Source organism: Pteropus vampyrus, unplaced genomic scaffold, assembly GCF_000151845.1.
Source record: "Pteropus vampyrus isolate Shadow unplaced genomic scaffold, Pvam_2.0 Scaffold182, whole genome shotgun sequence".
NCBI classification, from domain to species: Eukaryota; Metazoa; Chordata; class Mammalia; order Chiroptera; family Pteropodidae; genus Pteropus; species Pteropus vampyrus.
Genome location: NW_011888963.1, coordinates 1,300,525 through 1,321,096, shown reverse-complemented (window position 1 = coordinate 1,321,096; position 20,572 = coordinate 1,300,525). Strand labels below are relative to the sequence as shown.

General features: G+C 42.1%; 1 protein-coding gene across 1 annotated transcript in view; it reads left to right on the top strand.

Moving 5' to 3' along the window:
- The window catches only part of MAST4 (microtubule associated serine/threonine kinase family member 4), a 158,413-nt gene extending 140,653 nt beyond the window's left edge, over nucleotides 1-17,760 (top strand). The window contains 4 exon segments of the mRNA XM_011371060.2: nucleotides 24-146; nucleotides 7,850-7,986; nucleotides 10,828-11,009; nucleotides 11,325-17,760. Coding sequence (XP_011369362.1) covers nucleotides 24-146; nucleotides 7,850-7,986; nucleotides 10,828-11,009; nucleotides 11,325-15,226 — 4,344 coding nt within the window. The 3' untranslated portion in view covers nucleotides 15,227-17,760.
- The last annotated feature ends 2,812 nt before the right edge of the window (nucleotides 17,761-20,572 follow it).

The following is a 20,572-nucleotide window of genomic DNA, read 5'->3' as shown; positions in this document are numbered from 1 at the left end:
TACCCTCTCTTCTTGGACTCTAGAATGTGGAAGAAGGAAGCCCAGCGTGCCAGGCAGGACTAAAGGCAGGGGATCTGATCACGCACGTCAACGGGGAGCCGGTGCATGGGCTTGTTCACACGGAAGTGATAGAGCTCTTGTTAAAGGTATTGTCTTTTATATGTCACAGCTGTACAGATGAGGCAGGTAGCCAGAAATAACGAGTACTAGGAATTCTATACTTGAGTTCTAGAGTGCGTCTCTGATGTACTCATTACACACATGGTCTTATTACTGGGAAAAGTATTCATTAGTCTCAGGTTCAGGTTAAAGACAAAGATGTGAATTCTCTCATTTTATATGGTGAAAAACATGTCCTTATATCTACACTAACATTTCTTAATTTAATTTTTCTTCTTATTTGAAATTACAAATGGTAAGAGTTCTCTTTGTTTTATATACTTCACATAGGAAAATCTGTTTGGAAATCAAGTATCCCAAAGGTAATTTTCTTCAGGAACATTCAGGAGATTTTATTTTAGTATAGTGGAAGTCAAAGTGGTATTAAACTATGGGATCTCATCTGAAAGTTTAGTCTGAGAGTTAGATTTCCTTTGAAAGATAGAATTGTGAATGTAAACACATATACTATAAATTATATAAATAACTGGTAATCAAAGAAGGAGTTCTAGAAATCATTAAGCCCCCCCCCCATACAAATGACTTTGAGTAGAGATCAATTTCTATTTAAATGTAAGCTGAATAAAGCTGAGGGAATAAGATCACGGGAAATATGAATAGGAATGGAGAGAAAGAATCTATTCTGATCCTCTCAATTCTGTTGTGTTTTTTGCTTTGCCACCTGCTGACTCTAGGATATAAAATTACAGTTTCAAATATGGATCTGGTTAAAATAAAGATGAATTTGAGTTTGATATTAAATTTTTTTCCGAAAAAAACTGATTTATCTGTGATCAGAAATACAGTGTCTCTAGTTGTAGGATTATTTTACAGACAGCAGATTTTTGTTTGACCTCTTGCTTCAAGAGCACATAAGAGGCTGCCAGACATAGAAGTGTGACCCGATTTCAGATAAGCTATGGCCTGTTGAGAAACAAAGCATATACACATATATGGCATTTAAATAATGTGCATTCAGATCATTTCTAGAGTACTGGCTCTGCGGCAGGTGCCATAGTAGACATTAGTAACACAGAATTTAGGTATGATTCTTGCCTTCAAGAAATATGAAAGATGTAGATGTGCAAGCAGATAAAATACAACTTAATTAGGGCTGTAGCATAGGGAGTAATTTCATACTTGTTTTTAGTACATTCGATAAGTGGGGAGAGGCATCATAGGGAAGTGACATTTAACTGGAACTTGAAAAAAATGAGGGATTTGGAAGGTACTACAGAAAGTGAGTCTGTAAAAGCCTTTCAAAAGTAAATTTAGTTGAGTGATTTTCTCATTCCTTCTCCACCATTCCCTCAGCCAACACAAGTGTATTCTTCAAAAGATTCTAGGTCTGGCCTATGTTCCGGGAGTAGTAACAGCATGTATGCTTAAAGGTCCAGTGTGAAGTAGCAGATTATAGGAAAGTTATTGCCACTGATTAATTCACAGCATTAATGAGATTTTGGTCTTGGGCTCAGGCCCCAAAGAGGTTGGGGTCTAGCTTTGCCGTTATTCATACCCAAAGGATATTCCTCTAACTCTAGCCAGCTTTCTCACAAATGCGTGCTATTGATCACCAAAGGGATAGGACTGAAGATTGAGAGAACATTGCAGAGCCATAGGCAGGAAATCACCTTATGGTCATGCTGACACATGGCAAATGTGACAGCAACTCTGCAGGAGAGATATGGAGTTACTATTAAAACTTCCCACATAATCCCAGCCTTTACCCAGATCTTGGTATATAGGTGGGTACTCAATAAATGTTCGTGGAATTGAGGTGACCATGGGGTTCTCCTTTGATTGCTGTCCAAAAGTTAACCATGGGAAGAGTCAAATACTGCATATCTACTTTTGTTGTGTCTTGTCTCCTGTCTTGTATATGCCATTCATTTGATAATTAAAACCTTAAGATTGATGGAGTTAGTTTACACTTTTGCAATATGCCTACTGGGTAGAACCATGCCACTTCTAGAACCTACTTGGATAAGATGAGTTTTGGGTTTCATTCACCATCTATCTCTGATAATATTCTTTGTCCAGGTGCCTGGGCTGTCTCTCTGTCTACTTTATCCAATATATAAGCCTTTCCAGTTAGTTAGAGACCACACAGGTAGACAGACAGAGGTGCTACCTCTAAAATGCTCCTTGAGCTTTTCCAGGAACTAACTTTGACCCTTTGTTTGGGGTAATAAATCTGTTTTATAGGTGAGCTTGTCTTAGTTGTTATCAATCCTACTAGAGCTTTCCCATATCTTGGCATTAGCAATTAAAAGAAGGTCAAAGGGATTTTAAATGGTAACATGTTTGGCCTTCTACATTCTTTATAACCATATTGTGTTATTTATGGCATAATTCCTGCCACAACATATTTTTACATAATTTCACATGTCTACTCATAAAAACAGAAGAAATAATAAACTGAAATATGCATCTTTAGAAAATATGCATTTGTTTTGCTGAGACATAATTGATCATTTTCATCATTTATTTGGTAATTATTTTAATATGATTCTGGATTTTAAAACCTCTCTCCCTCTTCTATGAAATTTGAATGTACATTTCTCCCGAAGGTCTCTTGGCAGAATCCCATGATCCCATGTATAACATTTTGCCCTCATCTGGTTACGGAGTGCCTTCGTTCCTACATCTAGTCAATGTGTGTCTGAAATTGTGTAAACATGCTGAAATGGAGAACCATTGGCACCCTTCAAAGCCATGGCATGCCCTGTCACAGACCCAAGCAGAGGATCCTGCCTCTGTTCATTAAGGAAGCACTCAGAAGGGGTAACCAGTGTAACAAAACAAAGAGGATACAAGGGATTTAATTATCTTCCCAGTAAATTGTGTAATCATGCAGCTTTCTTCCAAATTTAACTACAGGTCTTAGACAAAGTGTAAAGTGACTAGTATCAACACTGGGCTCCCATGTGCCATCACTGGTGGAACATCAGGGTGGTAGCTGTATTTTTGTATTCCTGGATGCTGTTTACGTGATGTTCTATACTTACAAACTACTTCACAAAATCTCATGGCACCCTTAGAAAAAGGAAGAAGAGCTATCAAACAGGGCTGCATGTATATGATTAGAAACACATGAATATTACTTATTTATTGTTTGAATTGTAAACATAGTAAGCATAGTCCATGCTTGTTTCATGGCTTCACTGTGGTCACGGGTGGAGGCTGTGTTGGCCCCGTCATATCCCCTGCCCACATAACCTGCCTAGCTTAACCTCTCTAGTTCAGGAAACACTGTGCTCAACCAGGTTGCTTTCTCAGGATAGCAGTTGTTTAAATCCCCAATGTATAAGAGAAGCCCTAAAATTTTATCAACCCCTGCTTCAAAAATTTCTTCTCTGTGAACTCTGGGGAACCTCTGGATACTAAACCTCTGGGGACCATCAAATAGCCTCATTATTACCACCCTCACATATTCACTGAGCCCCTGAAATGTGCAGAGCTTTGTGCTAGGTACTGCAAGAGTCCCACAACAGATGACACATAAGAATAATAGATAATAGAGAGTGCTTTACATAAATAAGCTCAGATAATCCTCATACCCTGTGAGGTAGGTGCTATAAATATAAATGCCCCCATTTTACAGATAAAGAGATTAAAGCAGAGAAATGTTAGCAGAGCAGCCCAAGCTTATCTGCTAGGAGGAAGCAGAAGATTTACACCCTTGCTGTGTAGCAATGGAGCCTGTGCTTTCAACTACTACACCAGATTGCTTATACATGAAGTTCTCCGATTGCCAATAGCTAACAGTCTGATGTTCACAGGGGAAGACAGTAGCCATACCCGGCTACAATCAAAACATTATGGAACAGATTGTAAATATGGCCCAAGTTCTGAAAGAGTGATGGCCTTCCACTGTGGTGGACAGATGTGAGCAGTTAGGGATCATCTGTGCAGGGCTGTGAAGGCCGGTTGGAGATTTAGTATATGGGAAGGGGATGCAGGACGGTCTAGGCAAAACAAAGAGAGTGCATAAAAACACAAGGGTCAGAGAGCTCAAAGTGCTTGAGATACATGAGTAAACCAGTGTGGCTGGAGCTTAGGTTCAAAAAAGGGTTGAAGTGTGCAAGATGGCTGGGGCTGGATTGTGATGTGTGTGAATTAGAGCAAGGACGCAGGTATGCAGGAAGAGTGCCATTCCCCATGTGCGTTTTGCAGAGGAAGAAATGTGAAAACAGTCTAGCTCAAGAGGTACCCAAGGCCAACTCTTAAGTAACAGGGAACCAGATTAAGAGAAGAGATTGAATAGACTGACTTCTATTGTATTCAGTTCAGCCAGCTTAAAATAATTGCTCTCCCACTGTGCACTGATCACACAAATAATTTAAAGTAAAAGTGAACTAACTGAATATTTAACAATCACTGGTCCCATTTTTTGCTGTTATTTTTAAACAAGTACCACAGAATTTCTCTGATAAGAGGTCATTCATTCTCCAAGGGAATTTGTTGAGGAACCGACCGGCTAGCTACATGGTGCCATTTAGGCAGCCTTCCCTGTAGCTGATCCACCAGGTGGCAGTCTTCCTATTTCTCACCTATTCTCTATGAAGTTATTTTTTCAGTCATTTATGATTTTTGTAATCATTAATGTTTCTAACCAAATATTGGTACTCTGCCTCTTTGTTTTTTTTTTTTTTTTCTTTAGGGAAATTATCTCTTGTTGTGTCTCCATAAGTCTAATGAACTGTCCTCTGGACCAACCTTATGTAGAAACAAGGAAAACTGGATTTGTTTTTTATAGGCAAAGGGGCCATTTGTACAGTCTAGTGATGTGTTCTGATTTAGCATTCCTGGTTGAACTATTTTCTGACAACAGATGTTCGACATTTATATTTCTTTTATACAATGTTTACATTATTTTTATATCTCCTTAATTTTTTCTTGGCAATCTGATACTAGGATCATTCCTCTTGTCAGTGCAGTGCCTGGTCCCGTCACTACCACTTTTCCTTAAGTACCAGACATGGACGTTGCTCGGAACAAGACCGGTGGAGAGGATCTGGGCCTGCTGTGCCCTTGAGGAGCAGGCTGAGGGGGTGAGGGGTGGGACAGCCAGGTTTGGGCTCTTCCACTGGGTGCCACGATCCTGGAAAAGAAGAACCTCAGTGTCTCTGAATCTGTTTTCCTTATCTATAATGCAAGGATTACAATCCCTTCCCATATCATCTGGTTGTAAAAATAACAACAGCAACAATAAAACAGCCCTTGGGACCTGATTGTGAAAACAAAGTAAAAGAATATATGTGACAAATACTTTAATATTCAAAACGTGCTTTTAAAATACGGAGTGGCATTGTTAGCCTCTTATCGATAAAGGTAGAAAAGTCAGTGCTGTATTATGTGAGAAAGGGGTGGAACTGGATTCAGCGGAGAGAGGATTGCCCATGATCATTATGGCCCTGTGTGTCTGCTCTGTATATGAATGTAGAAAAGGATCGGAAGAACTTCTGTGAAAGATGAACCCCAACCCTGTTTGTGCCCTTTTCCTTCACCGAAGGTATATGGGGAAAACTAAAATTTTATTATGGTCTTGCTCGATTTGTGAAGAAAAGATTCCATTCCAAACAGTCTTTATCAACAGGCCTTTTAGACTTACAAGCTGAAATTTCCATCTAAAAATAAATAGAATTCCAGTCTCTACTATCAGATAAAGGTTTATGTTTAAAGCTCTGGCATTTGCATATAGAACATATAATTTATTCTTTCATAATGAAAAAATATTTCTATTCAAGTTTAAATCCTATTTACCTAAAATATTTTTTATAATGATGATATTAGGTACAGGATTATATGTTCTTAAATATATAAAGACTCTGAAATCAGTAATAAAATGCCAAGACTTTTAGATACTAAATTGGATCTAAGACATGAGCAAATCATTCCCTAAAGAAATACAAATGACCAAAATAAATGAAACAACATCTGGCCTGTTAATTGTCAAAAAATGAAAATAAAAAGTGATGTAACTTTTTCCTATACAATTGGTAATTTGTTTAATGTTAATATTCAGTTCCGACAAACCTATGATAGGATAGGTACTCATGTGCTGCTGGCAAAAGTATAAATTGGCATAAGCTTTCTGGAAAATAGTGTATCAGTATGTACCAAGAGTCTTTAAAAAGTTCAGATAGACCCTTGGATTCAGTGCATGGAATCTAATTACCTAATCTAAGGAAAGTATCAGGTTAGGACAGTCATATATAGATAAGAATATTTATTTCGACTCTTAGAAGAATTTAAAAGTAGAAAACAATAGCAGTAGGGAAATAGTTAGATTTTGTTTCACCCATCTCATGGAAGATTACAATACAGCCAATAAAAACTATGTTCTTAAAGGATATTCAGTGGTGAGGGGAAAGGTTTTCAAAGTTACATAATGTGAAATGAAAAAAACAGCATAAAAGTTAATATTAGATTAATTTAAAATTAAAATGATTTATAAAGTATGTCTACATATATGCATAATTTATGCTTGCTCGAAAAAAGACCTGCAGGAAATAATACTGAAATATTACAGTGTTAGCTGAGTGGTGGGCTTCTCAATGATTCTTTTTTTTTTTTTTTTACCTATAGTTTATTTTCTTCTTATAATGGCATCTCGTACTTCCCAAATTGGAGGCGTGGGAGAGTAGACCTTACCATTAAAACAGTCCATCCTTGTTTTTTCAGTCCCCTGCCCCCACCATACTTAACTCCCCATTGCTTGTACCCCCTAGAGCTGAGCTGCTAAGAGTCTTCCAGGCATGGGCTTTTTAAAAGGCCCTTTTCTTTTATTTCTGGTCTTTTCAGGGTAATTAGACCCACTCGTGACTTTGAAAGGACATGTTTCTCTCTTGGTTATTAAGAAATTCAAGAAGGGGTCACTGATGCCGGAGTGAAGAGAGTCAGTCCTGCCCACCTGCCCTGGGCACCCCTCAGCCCAGCTTCTGACACATTCTCCAGTTCGTCCCCAGCAAGCCCCTATCCCAGGACTGGGTGAAAAGACTCATGAACACACCAGGAATTACCTCACCACGTGTGACCTGGTTGAAAAAAGGCTGCTTCATACTCACTGGCATAAACTTGACAGCTCTGCAAACTGACAGGTTTTATGGTGATCGAAAAGGAACCTCTTAAAATAATGAAAAATAAAAGTCTCATTTTATTCCGTTACTCTTTGATTTCTAGGTCAAAGGAAAAACACGAAAATGAGAAAAAAAGAAAAATAAATCAAGAAGAGCAGACAGCCCCTGGGCACATTTGCGCTTAATACATATGGATGAAGCTGTTATTTATAGAGCCTTTGCATGTGTCACACTGGGTGCTAAAGGCTTTACAAACTCTACCCTATGTGTGATCCTCAGAGGAGCCCCTGTGAGGCAGGTGTGATTTCACTGTGAGGTAGCACAGGAAGTGGGGGCAGAGAGAGGAGAAGCAACCTGTTCAGGTCCCAGAACTCGGATTTGAACTCAGATCTGTGCAGTCCAGAGCCCACCCTCTAAAAGAAACCTCACATTTTGCCTCTACTCAGTTTGTATTCCCCAGGATTTCACGTTTAAAAGGATCATTTAGAAATGAAAGTCCTTTTGTATGTATGTCTTTGTGTATCTTTGTCTTTGAATCTCCTCTCTCGGTTCTGATCTTGTTTCATTACAGCATTTCCCTTTAATATCAACGCATTTTATTTTTATAGAGTGGGAATAAGGTGTCAATCACTACTACCCCGTTTGAAAACACATCAATCAAAACGGGACCAGCCAGGAGAAACAGCTATAAGAGTCGGATGGTGAGGCGGAGCAAGAAATCTAAGAAGAAAGAAAGTCTAGAAAGGTTAGTTAAAGCAGTGTTCTTTGCGAGGTTAGTGCATATTCATGTTAGAGGAAAGTTACTCCCAACTTAATTTAAATGCTTACATGTGAAAAATATTATGCTGAGGTTTACATATATTTATACATTAAAGTTCATATTCATAATAGCATTATTTTTCTTAGTGAAAAGGTTTACACAGTTTTATTGTAGAACAATTCAGATTGCTTTTTCTCATGTGTGTGAACCATGAAAAGCCCTTTGCTCTTTCTTAAGCCTCTAGACTTCATTTCAGTTGATTTGGATTTGAGGAACCAAACCTTCAGGAACTTTAAAGCATTAAATCTACATTTAATAATGCCCTTCGCATTTTCTAAAAACAAACAGTTGCTATTTTCTAAATGCCAGACATTCTGAAATAACTATATTTTTAAAGCATCTAAATAAGCCTAGAAATAAAAAGACTTTGTTTTACTGATTGAAAAATCTCACTAGATTACCCATTTGCCATCTGGGAGGCACTGTGAGTATCTTTCTGCGTTCTGTGCCGACACTGGCAAAATACAGGTCTGTGTTTCTGGTGGGGACGTTTCTTGCCAGGCAATTGTCTGGATGTGCTCCTGCACAGTGCTGCAGCTCCCCTCCTTAACCCACTTAAATCTAATGTGTCTGATTATATTAAAAGGATTTTCGATGATAGAAATGTAGAACAATAAGCAAATGTAAAAGGAATGCTTATCAACTCCAGGAAAGACAACGCTGTACAAGAAAAGAAATAGAATTATGCTTTTCATGGCCCAGCTGTGAACAATATTTATAATATAAACACCAGCCCTTTTTCTACCCCCAAATTTTGGCTTTATTGAGAGGAAGAAAAAAGTGGACGTGTATTTGGTCAGAAGGTAGAAGAGCTTAATTCTCATTTTCTGAGGTAGGACCTCAACAGATAATTTCCCAAACTGAAAAACTAAAAAGCAACGTAAGCACGTTACTTAGCAATATGCAGACCAATGGGAGAAAAAAATAGATAAAAGGGTAGAGATTGATTTCTCTGGGGAGTGGGCAAAAGGCAAAGCAGGGACATTGTTATTTTTCATTATAAGCTTATAAAACTGTTTGATGTTTTAACTCGTGTGTTCATTACTTTGATTAAAATTATACACATGCACAAACACATAAATTCTGAGATTCTGTTTTGTTTTGTTTTGTTTTTTTAATGTATGCTTTATATTTTGATTGTGCTTTAAGTCATTTAAAACACACTATTCCAAGGGGTAGCAGAATTTAAACTTTTTGCTTAAGATTATCGGGAGTTAGGGAAGCTTGCCACATGGTAAAGAAACTGTACAGCCACCTGCACTTCTAAGCCATTTGAAGCTGTGCTTTTTGCTTTAAGACGTGCTTGTTGAACGCTAAATACACATTTGCTTCTGCTGCAGCATGGTGTCTGCTGCCCTGCTGATATGATAAGCTTCAGTTCACCTTTCTCGGTTTTTCTATGTAAATGTACAACCTACATTGTCCTTAGGAATATTCAAGAGCCCACAATGGTATAAGCACAGCTAACAACCCCTCGTAGATAAAGCCTCTGCCCAGTGTGTCGCCATTGAAGTATTCTATATCCAAGATGATAATTTTTTTCCCAGAGATATACTTTGTATTATCTCTTAATTAAATTTTGTCAGTATATCTGAGGGTACATACTCAGAAGCTTTCAGGCAAAGAACACCCTCTTCATAAACTTGGCAAATAAACGAATGAATATATATTTTTTCCTATCTTCCCAGCTGTTCTCGAAGTGTTTAAGGTTAAGAGAACTTCCATTGTATACTATCAAAGACTCTTCCTTTCTAAGTCATAAAAGTATTTTTTAAATAAATTTATTTATTTAAATTAGTTTCGAGTATACAGTACATTGGTTAGACATTTATATTTATAATATTCATAAAATGATCCCCTAAATTGCTTCCTCCCTCTCCTGGCCTTCCACTTAACCATTATATTAATGCTAACTACATTCCCTCTGTCATGCTCCCCATGCCAACTATCAACTAATTTGTACTTCTTTAACCCTTCACCCCATTCTTCCAGCCTCCCAAGCCCCCTCCCCTCTGTCTGTCACCAAATTGTCCACTATATTTGTGAGTCTGTTTTTGATTAGTTTGTTCTTTTTGTTCCTTAGATACCGCATATAAATGAAATCATGTGGTATTTATCTTTCTTTGTCTGACTTATTTCACTCAGCATAATAACTTCTAGGTCCATCCATGCCGTTGCAAATGGTAGCCACAATGAGATATCACCTCACGCCTGTCAGAATGGTTATCATCAATAAATCAGAAAACAGCAAGTGTTGGTGAGGTTGCGGAGAAAAGGGAACCCTCATACATTGTTGGTGGGATTGCAAGTTGGTACAGCTGCTATGGAAAACAGTATGGAGGTTCCTCAAAAAATTAAAAATGGATATACTTTTTGACCTAGCAATTGCACTTCTGGGTATTTATCCAAAGAAAACCAAAACAACAATTCGTGAAAATCTATGCACTCCAATATTCATGGCAGCACAATTTACAATAGCCAAGATATGGAAGCAACCTAAATGCCTATCGACAGATGATTGGATAAAGAAATTCTGGTTCATATATCCAATAGAACATTACTCAGCCATTAAAAAAAATGAAATCCTACCATTTGCAATGACATAAAAATATTTTTAATATAAAATGAGATCCCACTCTTGAATAGGATCTGCCACCATATCGCTGTCTCTGGCACAGAGATACAAACAGAGCAGCTGGTATTGTGGGGATGCAGGAGTAGTTCTGAAGGTAGAATCTGATCAATTGCCTCCTGTTTTCACTCTAGGAGGAGATCCCTTTTCAAAAAACTAGCCAAGCAGCCTTCTCCTTTACTCCACACCAGCCGAAGTTTCTCCTGCTTAAACCGATCTCTGTCATCAGGGGAGAGCCTCCCAGGGTCCCCCACTCACAGCTTGTCTCCTCGATCTCCTACGCCCAGCTATCGCTCCACCCCTGACTTCCCATCCGGTGAGTGAGTCTCCTGGACAAGACAACAAGGGAATGTTGAGAGGAAGTCAAAGTCACCATGTGAGATCCTAAAACACAAGAGGATTGTTCCAGTTTAAAGGTCATCAGATAGGGCCGTTCACACCATTCAAATGTGACAGCAAGTTCTGGATTAATCCTTGGCGTGGGGAGGTTTATCTAAAAAGTGTTCATTCATTAGCATTAGATGCAAATTGCTGACCTTTACCTGACCTTACCTAAAACAGTTTGGGCTGGAAGCATTGAAGGGAAAGGGAAGGCGGCCATTGCTCACAGCATTCTGTTTTCCCCCCACAGGTACTAACTCCTCCCAGAGCAGCTCCCCAAGTTCTAGTGCCCCTAATTCCCCAGCGGGGTCGGGACACATCCGGCCAAGCACTCTCCATGGTCTGGCCCCCAAACTCAGTGGGCAGCGATACCGGTCCGGAAGACGCAAGTCGGCTGGCAGCATCCCGCTCTCCCCGCTGGCCCGGACACCCTCTCCAACGCCGCAGCCCACCTCCCCTCAGCGATCTCCGTCTCCTCTGTTGGGACACTCACTTGGCAATTCCAAGATTACTCAAGCCTTTCCCAGCAAAATGCACTCCCCTCCGACCATCGTCAGACACATCGTGAGGCCCAAGAGCGCTGAGCCTCCCCGGTCCCCACTGCTGAAGCGTGTGCAATCGGAGGAGAAGCTCTCTCCCTCCTATGGCAGTGACAAAAAGCACCTGTGTTCCCGCAAGCACAGCCTGGAGGTGACCCAGGAGGAGGGACAGCGGGAACAGTCCCAGCGGGACATGACCTTGCAGAGCCTGGAGGAAAACGTGTGTGATGCACCTGCCCTCAGCCGAGCCAGGCCTGTGGAACAAGGCTGCCTGAAACGCCCCGTCTCCCGGAAGCTGGGAAGGCAGGAATCTGTGGACGACCTGGACCGAGAGAAGCTGAAGGCCAAGGTAGTGGTGAAGAAACCAGACGGTTTCCCAGAGAAACAAGATTCCTACCAGAAACCCCACGGACTTGGTAGTGATTCGGAAAACCTCTCTACTTCAAGGCTAGAAGAGAGAGAGAAAAAGATATATCCAAAGGCTTTAGAAAGATCTAATCATTTTGAAAACAAAGCAGCCATGCAGGAGACCCAGTCCCTGGGCAGTCTGCTGAAGGACGCTCTTCATAAGCAGGCCAGCGTGCGGGCCAGCGAGAGTGTGACCTCAGATGGGGCAGCAGCTGGCTGTGGCCCAGCTCCTGGGGACCACAGCCAGGGCAACTGTGACTTCAAACGAGCCTCCACTCCTGGTACCCACCAAGACACTCTCTGTCACTCCACTGACAGGTCTACCTCTGGGAAGGGTGACAACATAGAAAAGGTTCCCCAGGCCAAGGAGTGTCCCCGATGTGAGAAGTTAGACAGCAAGCTGGCCAACATTGATTACCTCCGGAAGAAAATGTCACTTGACGACAAAGATGACAGCCTCTGCCCTGTGCTTAAGTCCAAGATGACATCTAGTGCCCATGAATGCCTGCCGGGGAACCCAGTCCGGCCCATCAGTGGGCAGCAGGAGGCCCCACTGGCCTCTGACAGCAGATCATTTATCAGCAGTGCCCATGCAGCTCAGATAAGCAGTGTCTCTTTCGTCCCTCTCAAGGCCTTAGCTGGCCGGGTGGATGGTGGAGCGGAAAAGCCAAGTTTGGTTGCTCCTGAGTCACCTGTCCGGAAAAGCCCCTCTGAGTATAAGCTGGAATGTAGGTCTGTGTCGTGCCTAAAGCCGATTGAGGGCACTTTGGACATTGCTCTCCTGTCTGGACCTCAGGCCTCCAAGACAGAGCTGCTTTCGCCAGAACCTGCACAGAGCCCCAGCCCAGGCAGTGACATGGGGCCCTCTGCGCCACTGGCTCTTCCCAGCAACGGGGGCAAGAAGGGTGACACTGCTGGTCAGAGGGAGCCTTCCCCTGCTGGCTTCAAGATGAGTAAACCCTACCTGCTCGAGCCTCGCTTCCCCCCACCCAGCCGGGGTCTCCAGAATTCACCAGCAGCTCCCCTGCCTGACCCAGAGCTAAAGCAGGACAGGAAAGTTTCCCATGCCACCAGAAGCCTGGTGACAGTCACGGAAAATGATCCTCAGCGGAGAGAGGGTGGCCCTAGCAAACACCAAGACCCCAGCCCCAACACTAAGCACCGGCCCTTCCTGGAGAAGAACCTGCACAGGTCTGACACGTCCAGACTGCGTGGCCCACCCCCACCTGAAAGTGTCTCCTCAAGGGAGGAGCCGAGTGGAAGGGAATCGTCCGAAATGGGCCCTTCCACAGCCAGAAGTGAGCGGTCTGCCACAAAGGCTGGTGTCCACAGAGACCCCTCCATGGAGCTGTGTTCTCTAGAAGCTGCTAAAACCAGTGAAAACTCCAGAAATCTCCCCTCTGTGGGAAGGACCCACCCAGATCTCTCCACACAGACCCAGGCCATGGAGAAAGCATGGGGGCCTTGCGGGAAAACAAATCACAGAGAAGGCCAAGATGAGGCAAGGCAGCTGGCCAGAGAGGGCTCTTTGCACTCGGTGGGGATTCTTTGTGAGAGGGAGCTGGGCATGGGCAGGAGTGGCGTGCAGCCCAAGCCGGAAGCCCCTCCTGCCAGGCGGTCTCTGCAGCCACCCAGAATTGAGAGTGGGAAGAATGAAAAGCTTTCTGGTTTCCCATCTTTGCAGAAAGACAGTTTCAAGGAACCAGAAAGTAAAGAACAGCTTCTACAACAGCATCTCGGCAGTGGCTCTCAGACCCCACTGATCACCAAAGAACTGCCCAGCATGGCCACTCGGCAGCACTGCAGTTCACCCAGCCCCTCTTCAGGCAGAGAGCCAGGGAGCAAGCCCTGTGCTGCAGACCCCAGCCTGGGCCTCCAGGACTTGCCCAAGCCCACTACTGTGCACAGTGAAAGCAGTAGCCACAAGTCCCAGCCTGGCCCTGACCCAGGCCCCGCAAAGTCCAAGCACTCAGACAGGCTGCTCTCCTCACAGAAGCCAAGTACTGGGGCTGCAGTGGTCAGAGAGCCGGGCATGCAGGCCCCTGGCGGCCCCAGCCAAGAAGGGAAGGGCAGCAGTAAAGGCCTGTCGGATGCGTTCCCTGCGCTGCCCTGCTCCCCGAACACAGCCAGTGATGCAATCGGCCAAGGAGGAAGTAGGCCCTCAGTCCCACTGCCCCCTGAAGGGGTTCCTCTGGACACCAAGCTGAAGCCTACTGATGGCGGGCGTCCCCTGGAGATGCTGGAAAAGTCCATGTATCTGCCACGGCAAGGACATCCAGGGGTTAGTGAGTCTGTAGACCAGAAACTCCCCACTGTCAGTGAAAAGCTAAACCTGTCTCCAAAGCACCCCAAACCATCCACTGTGAAAGATGGCTCCCCACCATGCAGACAGACAGACAAGAGCCCCAGTCCGCAGCCTACCACCACAGACAGGAAGTCTGAAGGGAAGAAATGCACGGAAGCACTTCATGTACCAGCAGACAGCAGGAAGCTGGAAGCCAGCCTCTCTCTGGCACACGGTGAGGCCAGGCTGAAAGGCACAGAGAGGCCTCCGGCAACAGTGGGGAAGGGCTTGCCAGAGGCCAAGGGGAAAGGGCTCAGTCCCCAGAAGCCACCGACTGAGGCAGGTAAGCCCAGTGGCATGAAACGGTCTCCCTCGGCCACCGGACAGAGTTCTTTCAGATCCACTGCCCTCCCAGAGAAGTCTCTGAGCTACTCTTCCAGCTTTCCTGAAGTCAGACTAGGAGTTCGAGAGGCCTCTACCACCAGCAGCGACCCCTCTTCTGCCAAGGCCAATGGGACTACGACTGAGCCCACAGCCCCTAGCAACAAGGACCATAGGAAAGCCCTGCCTGGGAGTGATGGCGGAACTCAGATGACAAAGAGCGACTCTTTGCCATCTTTTAAGAGCTCCACCATCACTCCGGAGTCACACCACCCCAACCCGAATGTGGCGGGGGGAGCCGGCCCGCGGGACAGGGCCCTCTCCGTCACTGCCACCACAGGAGAAACCAAAGGGAAAGAGCCTACCCCAGGCCAGCCTCCTCAGACTAGGAAACAGAATGTAGGCAGAGAGGTGACCAAGCTGTCCCCTGTGCCCAGCACTGACCGCCCCATCGCCCTTTCTTCTGAGAAAGACTTTGTAGTCCGGCAGAGGCGGGGTAAGGAGAGTTTGCGGAGCAGCCCTCACAAAAAGGCCTCGTAATGTGGCAGGCCCGTGTGGCACTGGGGAGACCCGACTCGAATGTGTGACTGAGTCTTGACGACCTTTCGAAACCAGCACTGTGGGAACATCACCAGGCAGAGCCTGGAGCCTCACTGAAGGAAGGGAAAGAGGAAAGACGGAAAGAAAGAGCGGACCTTCTTCCAAATGCCTTCCCAATTGTAACCGGTAAAACTGTTACCAGATAGTATTTGTACAAGAAAAAATAAATACCTTTACAGTCGAGGGTTGTCGAGGAAAAAGATTTTCCCTGTAAATATCTGGCAATGTGTTTGGTTTGGGATATAGAGTCTATACCTTGCTGCTGATTGCGTCGTTTACTACAGCTTTTTTTTTTAAAAAAAAAAAAAAAAGAGTTTTGCTTTACCACTTATCATAACGTAGTAATGAAGCAAAAATGATTAAAATCAGGTGAACGTGAAAGTATAGCTACACCCTTATTTGTGTATAAACACATGCACCCACATGTTTTGGTCTGTGGTTTAAGAGACTATTTCAAGGCTACGTTTTTCCTAAGTTAAAACATCCTGGTAGAGAGAAAGATGCAAGAAAGCCCTAAATACAGTAGATTGTGAGTTTTCATGTTTTTTTTTTAACCAGAGATTTTGATAGTACTGTATCTGGCTACCTGTGTTTCCAGATCTAAAGCAAGAACTACTCTCATCGCTGCATTTGGAATCCTCCATTAGGAAAGGCCAGAACAAATGGAGCCTAGCCATGTTCATTTCACGGCCATCTTAATGGACATTTTGATCCTGGGTCCACCTGTCTGAAAGGCCAGCTGTCCTTGTCTATGGATGTGTATGTCGGGTCTTCACCCTAGGTAGAGCGGGGGCTATTAAACACACATCAACTTTATTTCTGTTCTCTTGCTTTTTCTTCTTCTCATGCTCTTAAACTCAGGCCTTTATGCTGTGAGTCACTAGTCTAAGAAGCACACGTTGTTTAGGCGTCCTCCACCAGCCCTGCCCTTGAACAAAAAGGAAAATTACTGGCTGCACACAAATCATCTAGTACTTAGGTTGAGTAATAAGCATCAGGCATTGGAAGAGGTTTTAAATTTGCTTTTTTGAGGAAAGAAAGGGGGAGTGGATTTTGGCATCACAGCATATCTATTAAGGAATAATCAGGACATCTGATACATTTTAATACATAGCTGGGGCCTTATGTTGTAGATGAAGCTTGCTGTTTTTAGCAAGTTCCTGGGTTTCACATTCATTTCTGTATGCATCGAGTAGCTCCACACATTTCATAACATGATCTCTTTATTTGTATGCAAAAAAAAAAAAAAATACTGTATTAATAAAGAGCAGCATTTTTGTAACAAAAAGACCTGTTGGAGCTATTTGGTGCTTGAATGTGACTGTCCTTTTTACTTTTGCTAAGCCTTATTTAAATTTTGTATACCATGAACTATGTAGAATTTGTCCAATCATTTTAGTGCTGAGGGGTTTCTTTTGTTTGTTTTTTGTTTCAGTTTTCCTGGTGGTTTGTTTTATATTATAAGATGGCACTTGCTGACATAAGTACTAAGGCACTAAGATAAAATACACACAGATAAGTATTTATAAGATGCTTGGGATCCATAGCAGGAATTTTTGTTTTGTTTTATTAGAGAAAAATAATTACCAATGATTACTAACCTAGCACCCAAACCTCCTTGGGGATGTCTTAGTATCTCCAGGCTGTAAAATTGTTCATCTAAGCACAGCATCATCTTAGAGCCCTGTGGATGGTATAAATCATTTAGCAAGACTGTAAACTCTACCCCAGAAACAAAGGTGTAACTTCACTGACTGCTTGGTTGTCCTTCATTGTAAAATGATTTGGCAATGGCAAAAAAAAAAAAAAAAAAAGACAAAGTCTCCTCCTTGCCCCTATTTTTTTCCCCATGTAGTTTTAGCCACTTCCCATCACTAGGTTGTAAAGTTGTAGAAGAAGCAAATACTTTACGAGAACTTAAATGAGTTTCAAAAGTGGTCTCAACATTTATAATTCGTATCTGTGTTTGGCAGTTGTCATAACGCAATGCTTCTGCACTCGGACATCAAGACAGGTCTATCGGGGAGGCAGTTTGTGGTTTACAGCCTTTGCTATTTAACTGTTCAGTTTCCTTTAAAGCACAACTAGGTGCTCGTTTACAAATGATATTTTTATGTATATTTTGTAGAGCGTATTATCACTTTTGCCAAATACGTTTTTGCATTTTGGATGAGTAGAGTACTTGAGGTTGCCTCATGTAATACCTGTCTGTTGTCGTAAACCTCTCCAATCAGCTGATAGAAATTCTCCTGTGTTCTCTTTGGTCAGTCTCCTGTGATTGTAAGATGTGCTCCTCGGTAGTACTCCCAGAGGTAGATTTACCAGCTTAAAGTTTGTTAGGATCTGTGCAATAAAGTGTTTGCAGTCTTATTTTCTCTAAGAAATTCCCTATGGATGTCATAATTGTTGTATATTGAACAAATATTTATACTTATGCAGTTGCATAACATTGAAATAAAAATTTAGCATGAAAAGATAATGACTGATAAGTTTTTTCACATATACACACATACGTACCATCTCCAAAATGTTACCGAATATAACTCTATATTATGGAAAATATGGGGTTTCGCAGATTGCTTTTTTCTGAGTGGGATGGTTTGCTAACTTTTTAAAATTTATACAAACATGTTCCATTCTTCAAGATTAAGTCTTCTTTTAACTCCTTCCTGTTTTCTACCAGCCTTTTTCCTGCAAAGCTTACCAGCTTCCACACTAGGCTCACTATCTCCCTACAGTCTTAGGAAGAGTATCCTTTCTCAGTGACACTACCTCCTTCAAGTCTCCTAAAAGCTTGCTCCATAAATTGCTATTGTGTCATCTTTCTTTACCTCTCCTCCTGTTTTCTCTTAATTAAAACCATTGAAACCATCAGGAAGGAAGGAAGCAACCTCACACTTATTGTCTACCCACAATAGGTATATAGATGGTAGATAGATAATTGATAGGTGATAGATGATAGATAGATGATAGATGATAGATAGATAGATAGATAGATAGATAGATAGATAGATAGATGATAGATAGATAGATAGAAAGATGATGATAGATATGTACATAAAAGATGATAGAGATAGATTTATATATAATATAGATGAATAGATACTTAGTACTGGGCATGATGATTTTTATCGACCACCTCATTTGAGCCCCAACACAATCCTCAAACCAAATGGTGGTGGCATCTCCATCCTACAGACGAGGAAACAGGCCCAGACAGGCTATGGAATTTGCTTACGTACACTCTGTAAAGAAAAGTTGGATAAGAGTCCAGATTTTTCTGGTTCTAACGCTCCTGACCTTTCCAGACAGTACCAGGTGTCATGTTATTGAATTCAGGCCCAGGTCCCTCTGTGAATGATGTAAGCCACCTCATTTTCTCTTCTTTACATGTAGAAAAATCTTATGGTGCAAAATTGCAAATTTGATGATTGGTGGGAAACCATGAGCCAAGGAATCTAATCGTTCCCTGTAATAGGGCTTCTTAATTAGTTTCAATTAATCAGCAGATAATTTTCTATCTAGCATTTTGGGTTCACGACACAAATATAACATGGAAAAGTGTTGCTATATTAACTACAGAAATTGGCTTCCTTCAGTACAGGCCAGGCATTAAGGAACTCAGTGGTAGAAAAGCTCTCAAATTTAACTTCTCTCCTACCAATCTATTTATAACTAATTCCTCAAAGCAGTCATTTTGTGTTATTCCTCTTTTATTCTACTTCCTACCCCAGTTAATGTCATACACATCTCATATATCTAGGAAAGCTAGACATGACCACAGCTTTGTTGAACCTCAGTTTCATGACTGCTTACATATGGAAAGTCAATCATTTTGGCCCAGGTTCAAGTTCTCTGACAGTTCAGATACCTCAGAACCTGGACTGGAGTCATTAGCACTAACCTTCATAGAAAAACATGCAACAGCATCTCACTGAATTCTGGCACCGCTTATTTCAAAAGATAAGATTGTCATCTCATATTATCACAGGCTGACAGTGGGGCTGTCAATTCCAATACTTGGATGCAGTCAAGCACTTCAAAAAGGGGATCTGCTCCTAAGACTGAAGTTCTCTGTATACTGAGACACGCCAGTCAAGTCTGATCAGATGTGGGGAAAGGAAAGATCTCTTGCATATGATTACTTGTAATTGCCCCACACAGTTTTACAAAAAGTCTATTAATGTTGTAAAGCTGAAAACCTCTAACAGATTTTCATCTGCTGTTTCATTAAGCACTGCCCAGAGATGGCTGTCAGCAGCCGGGAGGTGAAGAATGAAGATGTTTGCAAGGCCTGAAGCAACCATATTGTGGCTACCAAGTCTTCATGTGTCAGGCTGGCATCAGCATATCCTCCAGCCCTGACCTGTAAATCCTTTGCCTGCAAGCTCTGTCCCTTTGGAATGCACACACTGTGTTAAACAGTGCTGTACTGAAGCAACTTTCCTGGGCTGGAGACAGATTTGCTATTGTTGGGACTAAGGGCAGTTCCTGTGTCTACCCATCCACATCTGTCAGCGCAGCACCACCCTGTAATGCGAGTCCCAGCTCCCCAGACCACAGCCTGTTCAAGTAAGGAATCCTTAGAACATGGCTCCCTCTGTCCTCAGGGCAAAAGAAAGAACAACTCATAAATCTTGGACTTTACCATTTGCATTTGAAAACATGAAACTTAGAAAAAGACTCTCTTCTTTTTCAGTACCTGTAAATTCTCACAACCAGTAACCTCATTATTCTTCTTGTACTTTCGTAAAAACAAAAAGTCTTTCTTTTAGAACAAGACCCTTATTTTCTCTTTATTGTTCAATACATGGTTGTTGAAGGCAAATTAGAAATACAGAAAAGCAAGAAGAAAAATGACTCGCTGCAGTCCCACCAGCCCTTTGTCATTCTTTAGTTAATTTGTTTTATTTTTCAAAAAAAAATGAAATAATAGCATAATGTTTGGTAACCTGCTGTTTTGCTTAGGATCAAATCACAAATATGTTTTAATGTGTATAGGTATATTTCTGCAGTATTATTTATCATGGCTGAGTGGCACTTCATTGTATGGATGTGCGATGTTGTTTTCTTCCATCTGCATGCACACAATAGAGAAACTCAGGTGCAGGTGAATGAGGTCATCCTACTCAGCTCTTGGCTCTCAACCTTGGCTTATCCCAAATTTCATTTAATTTAGTCCTACACTCCCTCCTATCTCCCTCTCCCACTCAATAGGCAACCATGTTAATGGTTTATCTTTCTGTGGCCTTACAAAATATAGATATCATTGTTTTGTATGCATGT